Source organism: Acomys minous (genome assembly GCF_964271855.1).
Source record: "Acomys minous genome assembly, chromosome: 8".
NCBI classification, from domain to species: domain Eukaryota; kingdom Metazoa; phylum Chordata; class Mammalia; order Rodentia; family Muridae; genus Acomys; species Acomys minous.
Window position 1 is genome coordinate 35721848 of NC_140489.1, and position 10545 is coordinate 35732392.

At 49.8% G+C, this 10545-nt stretch overlaps 1 protein-coding gene across 5 annotated transcripts in view; it reads left to right on the plus strand.

The window, feature by feature from the left end:
* The window catches only part of MAP3K9 (mitogen-activated protein kinase kinase kinase 9), a 72947-nt gene extending 64599 nt beyond the window's left edge, over positions 1-8348 (plus strand). For all 5 annotated transcript variants that reach the window (XM_084792996.1, XM_084792997.1, XM_084792999.1 and 2 more), the window contains one exon: positions 784-8348. In XM_084792996.1, the coding sequence (XP_084649122.1) occupies positions 784-1268 (485 nt within the window). In that variant the 3' untranslated portion in view covers positions 1269-8348. The remainder of the gene's footprint in view (positions 1-783) is intronic.
* The last annotated feature ends 2197 nt before the right edge of the window (positions 8349-10545 follow it).

The window sequence follows — 10545 nt, forward strand, 5'->3', positions numbered from 1 at the left end:
ATGCACGAGCTTGCCTCCAGCCTCTGACCCCAGACACTCCTGTGACTGTGCACTTTCAACCTAGGACTTAGCTGCCCCCATTCCTTGCCCCTGAGTCAGGCTAAGAAACATCCCCATGTCCAGTGAGAGGCAAAGGCGGGTGCACCTTTTGGGTGCTAAGTGTGTGCAACAGTTGTATCACACCATTTGTCTGACTCTTCCTCCTATAGGTTTGTTTGTTACACTCAGGCGTGTGACCTCTTTGTGAATAGAGACATCTTTACGTTTTTGCTGCCTAGCTCCTTTTCCTGTCAAGGGTATTACATAGATGAATGCTGAACGGCAGGCATTCTCTTAAATCAAGGGTCAGCAAAATGTCTTGGGAGAGGACCAGATGGTAAACATTGTGGGTTTGCGGGTTATCTAGCCCTTTTCTGTAACTATCCAACCACACTGCTATAGATGGGAAGCAGCTGCAGAGCGTATCCAAAATGTGTCCCAGGAAACTATTTACAAATGCAAGTGCACATTTCACCTTAAATTAGTTCACTGTTTAATGTGCGCTCCCCCCCCACACACAATATGTTGTTACCATTATTTGATCCAAGGCCACTGGTTCCCAGTCACTATGGCACCCCCAGCACCTCCCAGCACATCGCATGGCATAGCAGAGGCTCTGTACACGAGAGTTTATTCCCTTTTGTTCCATGTGCCTCAGCATGTAGAAGCCTGGGATGGGTGCATATCTCCCCTGGAAATAATGATGCCATCGACTGATGTCTTTCCCATTGTCTCCTTGACCAGGAATGTTGAAAACTCCCAGTCCCAGCAGAGACCCAGGTGAATTCCCCCGTCTCCCTGACCCCAATGTGGTCTTTCCCCCAACTCCAAGGCGCTGGAACACACAACGGGACTCTACCTTAGAGAGACCTAAGACCCTGGAGTTTCTGCCCCGGCCACGTCCCTCTGCCAACCGGCAGCGGCTAGACCCTTGGTGGTTTGTGTCTCCCAGCCATGCCCGCAGCGCCTCCCCAGCCAACAGCTCCAGCACAGAGACACCCAGCAACCTGGACTCCTGCTTTGCCAGCAGCAGCAGCACCGTAGAAGAGCGGCCTGGACTTCCAGCCCTGCTCCCTTTACAGGCAGGCCCACTGCCTCCTGCTGAGCGGACGCTTCTGGACCTGGACGCAGAGGGCCAGAGCCAGGATAGCACTGTGCCCCTATGCAGAGCTGAACTGAACGCACATGGGCCTTCCTCTTATGAGATCCAGCAGGAGTTCTGGTCTTAGTGTAAAAAGGGTCAGGGTGGCCAAAGGGGAATCCGGAAGAGATGGAGGGAGCTGGCTGGCTGGCACAACACTGTCTGGGTTAGGGCCCCTAGGACCCAGACCTCCTCCTTGCACTGAGAATGCACTTTGAAGGTGGAAGGGATGGAAGCGGGGCCACCCGAGAGGGCCTCCTGCCCTATTTCACTGGAAGGGCTGTGTCAGCTCTGGCCGTGTAGGGAAGGAAAGGCTGTGTGCCCGTCCCCACCCTCTGGTCTTCCTCACCTATAGGATGACACTGCAGAGTCATTCAGCCAGTTCTATCCACTGCCTCTTCTCTGCCAGAGCTGTCCTGGAGTTCTTTGTCAGCCCATAGTTGCACCTGTTCACACACCAATGCTGGTGTCCTCTGGTTGGTCTGGCGTAGCTTCCACTCTTCCCAGTGTCTCTTTTGGTATGTGATGAGTGTCCTGTGACAGCTGATGGGGACAGGTTTGCCTTAGGAGAACTAGAGGGCTTGACAGACCTGGTACTACCTACCTGCTCAAATCTCAATGAGAACCAAGGGTCCAGGGCAGGAGGAGAGGAGAGACAGTCAAGGAAAATACAGTCAGGTTGCGTGGGGAGGGGAAAGGGTCATGCTTCAGTTTGGTTTGGCTTGGAGTTTTAGAAACAAAGGCAGAAATTAGTACCTGTTGGATGGCTTCAGGTCACAGTTGCACCAGGTTTGAGTTTCAGGTATATTCATCTCAGGCATAGCTGTTCGGGAGATACACTCACTGACTCCAGTTCGGAAGTCAGGGGCAGTGCCTGCATTTGTCTCTCTTGCTGGGCCTCTGTTCTTCCTTCCAGCTCCTGCCATCAGTGGGTTTTAGGTCATGTGTGGTTCACAGGTACACCTGAAGTGTGCCAGAATAGCACATGGGGTGGGTCCTGGACCCTGAGGGTGTGGAACTGTCTGTTTCATGATGCCCTTGAAAGAAATAAACCCTTAGTAATAATGTTTGGGTACAGGAAGGCAGTAGCATGGTACAGTTCTTCAGGCGCTCAGTGGGACACTGACCGGGGCTACAAAGTCTCTACACAGAGAGCCCTGGCTGGGCCCTGCACCATGACCTGCATAGGAGAGACTGAGAGGCTCGTGGTCACTTGTTTGGGGTCTGTTTCTTTTACTTGAATATTGTGCTTCATCAAGAGCTTTCTCACATATTTTCTTCACTGTCCACATCCTCAGATCCCTCTGTGATGCAGGTGCACTGTGGCCCTTATGTGACAGTAACAGCTTGGTTGGGCTTGCAGCCCCCAGTGGTGTTGGAGTCAGTCTGCTGGCTGGCTGTGTTTGCTGCCCGGATGCCCAGAGGGGTTAGAGCGCTACACATCCACAGGTGCTGTCACTGCCGTGTCTCTGTAACTGATAGAAACCCTGCTCTTAAAAGAGACGATGCTGGTTTCCACAAGTTTGTTCTTTTAGGAGCTCATTTGCCCTTTGTCGCGACCCTTCGGCCCCCTGCGCTAGTTTCAGACAGGGAAGCCATGCTGGTGGTGTCAGCCAGGGTTTTGCTGAATATCTCATCTTTCCTCTTAGCTCTGTGAAGTGAGAATGGAGGTGCTCACTTTTGCCCCCACACTCTGACCCCTTAGATAGGAGGGGTGAACTGGTGAACCCTCTCGGTAGTTCCAGCCAACCTAGTGATGATGCTGGTGTTCTTGATGAGGGCTGGAGGATCTGTTGTGTGCCCCTTCTCTGGATCTTCAGAAACCGCTGTTCCAGGCCACAAAGACATCTGCACACCTTGACTGCATTAAGGCTTTAAGGTAGGCTGCAGCTTGCTCCAGCCCATGTTCCAGCCCCAGCCAGGGTTTTTCCCCTGACAGAGAAAGGCTTTGCTAAGGAAATAATTGTACTTGAGAGAAGTGAAGGTGAGGCTGGTGTGAAGATGTTGCTGTGAGCATGGGTTAAGATGGGGCAGGGGCGGATTTCTTGTTTACCTTCTCCAAGCCTGTGCAGCGCTGAGCCACTGTCAGCCACACTTCGTACAAGCCTGGAGATGGAATGAATGTTAGGAAGTCACAGTTTGTGTGACTTAGGTTTCCTTATCTGTGGCCATGCTTAGGAACAGGCCTGGGAGCTGTGAATAAATCCACTTGAGTGACAGTAGCCAGCTTCTCCCTTTTCTCTCACTTCCTCACTTTCCTCAAAGACTTGGCTGTCTGCTTAGAACAGGTGTTTGTTACCTTCAGGCTACTAACAAGATCAGATACTGGTCTTTTCTGTGTGTCTCCTCAGGCTTTCAGTTCCCAGTGCTTATCCTTAGGGATCCAGACCATTGCTAGGAACTGTTCTTAAGGCTATCTCTGGGAAGTTGTGGAGGATGCTCTTAACTTGGTCTTCGTCGGCATCCCTGTGCTCAGGTAGACATCATAATAACGATAGCGTACATCTGAACAACTCAGAGTAGGGCCAGCCTCTCCTTCTAACCCTACAAAATCACATCATTCCCCTTCACATTCCATACACTTGTCTCAAAAACAGGAAGAAGAAGACGACAGACAGACAGGCAGACAGGCAGACAGACAGAAGGCAGACAGACACTGTTTAGATGATTGAGTCTGGCCACCAGGCTCTGAAACCACACAAGTTAGCCCTACTCCTCTGTTTTGCTTTTATCGCATGACTTTGGTCCTGTGGCTTGGCCCCTCTCAGGTCTCCTTGTAAAAGCTTTCATCGTATGTTTCTCCTGCAAGGGCATTGAAACCCTGTGGCTCCTCCAGCTTGAGGGCAGTTCTCCTGCAGGATGAGTGCTGAAGCAGACAGGACGGTTCTCACCACCTTTGCCTCAGGGTATCTTGCCTTGGTTTTATCTTTTGCTTTCTGGAAGATGAGTGATTTGGAGTTGACTTAACATGACTAGTGGTCACCCAGGCCAGGCACACGCTCTTCTACCACATCAGGGAGCCCAAGTGACAATAGCATCATTTTCTAATTCCCTCCCCTCCCCCACTCCCAACTCAACCTGGCTGGCTGGTTGTTCTTACCCTCTGTGTCTCACACAGGAGCTTGGTAGCAACGTCTGAGCAGCAGTTTGCCATCTCTGCTTTTTGAGGATTATACCTGGGTCAGATTTGGTAAGAATTTGAAGCCAGGCCAGTTCTGGAAGAATCTCTGGGGAAAGGGCCCCCAAGCTATGGGAAATATAGGTTATGACATGATGCTCCTCTTAGAACCCCTTTACCCTCAGTTATTGCTCAGGGACATTGCAGGGTATCTAGACCTGACCCTTGCTCCATGCTTCTGCCCATACAGGCTCTGTGTTGTAGACATCACTTGCCCTGTGAGATGGACCATTCTTAATTCCTGAGATCATCTCTTCTGCTCTTCCTTTTCTGGCCTCCGTCACCCCAACTCACCCACTCTCATAGCCTGGTCTCCCGTATTCTAAGCAAGAGCCTAGTAATATCAAGCTTTTAAGATATTAAAGAGCAGTGTCCCCTGGTGGCTGGGTGACTGTGAGTAGACACTCAGGGTGTAAGTGTCCATCTGTCCAGTGGTGCCTCACCGTGGATGCAGAACCCCAGACCTTTTTATCGTATGTTTATTTGATCATGTGCCTTTGGATTGGTGTTTGAGGAATGACACAACATGACAGGACAGGAGCACACATCTCTGCCTCTAGAAGACCAGGGAAGAGAGGCAGGTCCTATTTGTTGGTGAAATACTGGACTCAGGACTTGTCTAGACCATGGAATTGGGGCAGAGGCAAGAGTGGCCCTCAGGGAGTTGTGGGTAGCAAGAATCTGGTGACTTAAACTATTATTTTCAAGTAGAAATTTGCCAATATCTGGCCCTCAACAACCCTCCTATGAGTTGGGGTTGATGCCCACTCAATCCCCCCCTCCATTTAAAGCCCTTCTACTGTCTTAGCTAGGTTTGGGGATACTCAGAAACCCAGCTACTCAGGAGACTAAGGCGGGGGCATTGCTTCAGACCCAGGTGTGAGATCAGTCTGGGGCAACATAACAAGACCCTGTCTCTTAACTGTGTGTTACCCGAGCTCCAAGTCCAGCACAGGTAGCTTCACCTTGTAAAAATGCGTCCCTCGGTGGAGAAAAGTGTGAAGGTATGTGTGATAGGAAGTCAAAGGTCAATACTGGCCGTTTCATATGGCTCCATCATGTATCACTTGTCATTGTCCTTGGCTTAACCTGAGAATGACTTCTTGTCCAGATACAGCTGTTGTTGTTGTTGTTGGAAACATTTCCAGACAGCAAAACAATATTTTCCTAGTTCAAAGATTGTAATAAAATCCACATAAAAGGAGGATGGCCCTTCTCCTTGGACTCTTCCCTGGCATTGCCACTTGGAGGTTCCCGTCTCCAGTACTGAGGTGGAGGGCAGGAACCAGGAGCTGGAAGCTAATTAACACGAATCTAACTAGTCTAGCCCAGACTCCAGGTTCCTGGTTGGCTCTGCAGGCTAGATGAGCTTCTTTTATTTCTTCCCAAGCTGTCTCTGGGTGTTCCTATTTGCCACCTTTGTCCATTTCTGGCTGTGGCCCCTGGAGGCACCTGGACTTCCCTAAGCTGCTGGGGAAGCCCTGGACTTCCTTTTCAGAACACTGGATTTCCTGTTGAGCTCTGCCCTAGGACTGGCTGGGCCTTCCTGACTTCTTACTGCCTTGCTCCCTGCATCCCTTTTGTGTCTCATGTTGGCAAAGAAAAGCTCCTTGGGACTGAGGAAGGTTCCCTGAGCTGGGAGCTCCATGCTGCTCTGGTATCCTTTGAAAACCTGCCTGCCTTGCCTCAAATAGCTCTCGCTCGCCCGCCCTTTGGTTGTCAGACGTTAACATGACAGCTAGATGTGTCTCAGGATGGGAAATTCGAATACAAATCTAGTGTTCAAAGACCAGCCTTTCTTACTGGCACAGGAGGGGTGGAAGCCCTACTCAGGTCAGAATGGCTGTTAGGGAAACTGACATGTGATGACCCCGTGAAATGATGTGACCTGCTTTGCAGTCCCTCCCTGCCAGGCTTAAAAGTCCTGTGTTGCCCTCATTCTTGGAATCCTTCACACCTCAATACCTACACAGACAGCCTTGGGGCTGAGCCCTGGTCAGGTCATGGATGTTCTTACTAATTTTAGCATTTTAGAAAATTATATTGAAGTATGGTTTAGCCTTTCATTACCGATTTCTTTTTTCATCCTCTTGAAATTTATATCCAATGCAAGTGCCTCATTCTCCTCAACATGGTACGGTGTGGGCCCTGCCTGCCTGTCTCCTGGATCTCCAGATGGAGCTGTGGCATTTGGCATAGGCTTTGTTTTACTCTCATTACCACCCCACGCTGCACGTTCATCCCCGGGCAGCGCGCTGGCATGAAAATAGAATGGGGGAAGCACCCAGCTCTTCATGCTGGCACTGTAGCTGGGGTGACCTTTCCTTCCTTCCTGATCTCTGGGTGCCTCCAGGTTCTCACAGGCCATGTTCTGGGTGTTTGTGCGTGCTCCAGTGATGATGGAGAGAAAAGCCTGTAGATTCTCAACTTAACACTTCTCTGGGAATTCTAGAAGTGAATGGACCTCGTTCATTTTGCCAGCATCTCAGGAGTGAGTGGAAGGGGCTCTTCTACCCCGCTAGATGTCCAGCATGGTAGTCCTCGCCCCCCTCTCTCCACACCACGCCTTCTGAGTGGTACCTTCACAGCCTCCACTGGGGTCAGGCTCGCTGCCATCGCCGCCTCCATCCATCGTCATTTCACCTCGCGTCATTTGTTCTACCTCCAGTTCCAAGGCCACGTCTGCTACGGCTTTTATTTATTATTTTTATTATTATTTGGACAGGGTCTTATATAGCCCAGACAGGCTTCAAACTTGCCAGAGGAGCCACCTTGTACTCCTGATCCTCCTGCCTCCGTTTCCCGGATGCTGAGATTACAGACATGTCACTGTTTTTCCTCGTTGCTGTCAGAAGGAGACGTGGGTTTATCCTGGCCCAGACATGGAGTTGAATGGTAAATCTTCAGAATCAACTGAATCTTCCTCATAAGGAGGCTCTGTCTGCCGCTTTACACGCATATATTCTGTGACTCCTTACAGCACTCCCAGAGTCACAGAGCTGGGAAGCAAGTTGTCAATTGATCGCTCTGCTCTAAGGCATGTCTCTAACCTGTGATGCAGATTTCTAGACCACTGTTGAAAAACCTCGAGGTGAAACTTGGCAATTTTGGGCCCGTGTAAGTTCTGAAATCACCCCTTTCCCCAAGGAGTTGTGTTCCCTGGCTGGCCTGTGATCTCACCAGAGCTCAGCGAGCTTCGTTGTTGCTGATGGTGGCTCCTTCTCCTTCATCTTTCTCTCAGCTCTGCAGGGATTCTGATCTCCCTGGGATGACTGTCTGTTCTGTTGCTCTCCTCCCAGCACCACAGAAGGCTTTGGGTCTCCCCTGTCCCATTCATAGCTTCCCTGATGTTGCTCCTCGTTGTCAGTCCACTTTCCTTTGGGCTTAGAAGCCAATCCTAGCACGAGTCTTCTAGGTAAATCAGGCTGATGCCCTTTTGTCAGCTCGAGCCTTGGTACCCAGCTATCAGGGAGATGGTCAGCTCACTAACGGTCTGCCCCCTATGGCCCCCGTTCTTCACATTTCTCCACAGACATCGGTCTGAGGTTCTGTTCAAGGTCTCAAGGAGAAGCATTGGATGGCTTCTAGTTTTCTGGAAAAGCTGTCTGGGGCTTTCTCTCCTTAGGGTCTTTGAGTCTAGAAGGTAAAGTGAAGTTTGTTTTGTCCTTCAGTATTTAACTACACATTTCCTTTCCTGTGCCAGTGTCTCCCCTTCTCTGTGTGTCCTTGAGCCCCCATTGGCTTTGGAATTTAAATTATTGTGTGTTGTCAGAAATATTTAAAGATGGAAGAGTCCTGAAGGAAGCTTATTATCAGGTTCTTTCTTTGGCTTCCCCCCCCCCCCCATATCTTTCGAGGTACTGTATATTGTTGACAGGGGATGCCAAGCGGGCTTGGCTCAGCGGCTGAGCCTCCCACTGTATTACTGATATCAGCCTGGTCCCCACACCAGAGCTCTCAGAGACTTGAATAAAACTGTCATGATGGTCACTCCTGGTTTACTCTGGTCCCATTCTTATTCTAATTAAACCAGCCATTCAAGGGATTTGGCTGTTCCAGGGAAGTGTGACTCATAGGGAAAGAGTACACAGAGATAAGATTGTGTAGAAAAAAACCATGGGTGAGAGGCCTCTGAGGGCCCTTGAGACCTCAGACTGACCCTATAGTCATACTCCTGAAAACGAGGGATACAGATGGGCAGCATTTGCTGTGTGGGTACAGGGGAGTAGAAATGCCTCCATTCACTCCTTCTACCAGTTGGGTTCTAGGGAATCAGACTTAGGCCATCAAGCTTGGCAGCAAGTACCCTTATTATTTGAACCATCTCACCAACGAAAAGAAATCGATTTAATACAATACACTTAGCGCTGTGATGGGCTGCTGTGGTGGCATTGTGGACTGGATGGAACCTGAGCTGGTGACATACAGCCAACATCATAGATATGCCTCTGGGAGCCCTGAGGGATGGAAGTGAGGCTGACCAAACAGCTCAGTTAGTACTTGCAAGTACTAGGATCTTAGTTTGTTTCCCAGAACTCACACAAGAAAAGGTGAGCGTGGTGGTGTGTGCTTGTCACACTAGTGCTGGGGAGGCAGGGATAGGCAAGGCTCGCTGGCCAGTCAGCCTGGCCAACTTGGTGAGATCCAAAGATCCAAGACAGTGAGAGACTAAAGGGAGGCACAGGCAGATGGCACTGGCACCTGAAAAATAATACCCAGGCTCCTCTGGCCTCCACATACAGATCTGTGTACACGTGCATACACAAATGGGAAAGAGAGAGAGGGAAGAAACGATAAACTGGCCTCCTCTCTTACTAATCTCTTTGTTTCTTTTGTTTTTTTGAGGCTGAGCCTCCTGTGTAGCCCCTGCCTGCCTCAGACTTCTGCCCCAGCTTCTTACGTGCTGAGATTACAAGCAAGCAGTGCCATGTTCCTGCCCCCTCTTTGTTCTGCAAGGAAACCCTGCTTCACCCTAGTTCATGAGTCTGGTTGTATCACTGACTGCACTGTTAAAGAACCACTAAGACCATAGAAGAAATAATGAGGAAACGGCAAGTGTCTATGGAAGTTAAACGACAGGCCATAAAAACCTTCAAGGGCAAAATGCAGGTAGTACATACCTATAACCCCACCATCAGGGCTGAGGCAGGAGGCTCACAAATTGGAGGCCAACCTGACCTACATAGCAAATACTTGTCTCAAACAAGTGAAACAAAAACATTTTTAAAAATTGGTCCCAATTTCTGTCCGTCTGTGTGTGTGTGTCCATCCAGATTTTTTAAATACATTTTAAATTTTATTATAATGTATTCAGATTATATCCAGATTGTTATCCCACTTGTATCTTCCCTTTCCCACCCTCCCTCCAGGCATACCAGAAAGACTAGGGAAAAAACCCAATTATGATGTTTGTGGAAAGGTAACATAGGTGATTTTAGAATGCTCTTAGAACTTTGTAAACCTATTTTTTACAATAAATATATGTTATTTTTATATCCAGCAGAGCAATTACAAAGAAAGTAGCTTGGAGATAATCCTTCTGATAAATGTCCAGAGAGCCAGAGCACTCTTCTTTATTCCTCCTCCCAAAGGAGAGGTGGCCAGAATGTGAGCCACTAGCAAATTGTAGAAGCAGTACCTAGGGAGGATGTTTGAGCAGAGAAAGTTCTAGGAGGGGAAGTGTTGTGCAGGAACGTCAGGGACTGGATGGGCTGACAGCAAGCTCTTAGGACAGCCCTAAGGTTACAGCCCTCCAGAAAGAAGCTGGGCAGGGCCCACCTCCACCACACCCTGCTTACCTGACTGGGGAACGTGTTTCATTCAAGAGTGATGGCTAATCCTGTGAGCCCTCAGTCCCCACCCGATCTCGTCCAACCGGCTGGAGTTGGAGAACACGTTTTGGGCACAGGGAAGTGAGGGCAGGAACAAATTTTAGCCCAGGGAAGAGTAGTGGGACGCAGGGTAGGTGTCTGTCCAGATCACCCGTCCGCTGCCATCCAATCAGGACAGCCTGCTGTGGGAGGCACTGGGCACTCCTTTGGAAGAAAGGAGTAGGACATCGGATCAGCCCTGGGGACATATGGGACAGGTCACATCTAATGGCATGACACCCAGAGTCTGTAGGGATGGATCTGTACTCCTCAGGCATGACCTGTGGGGCTCTCCCAACCTACCTTCCCCAATTCCC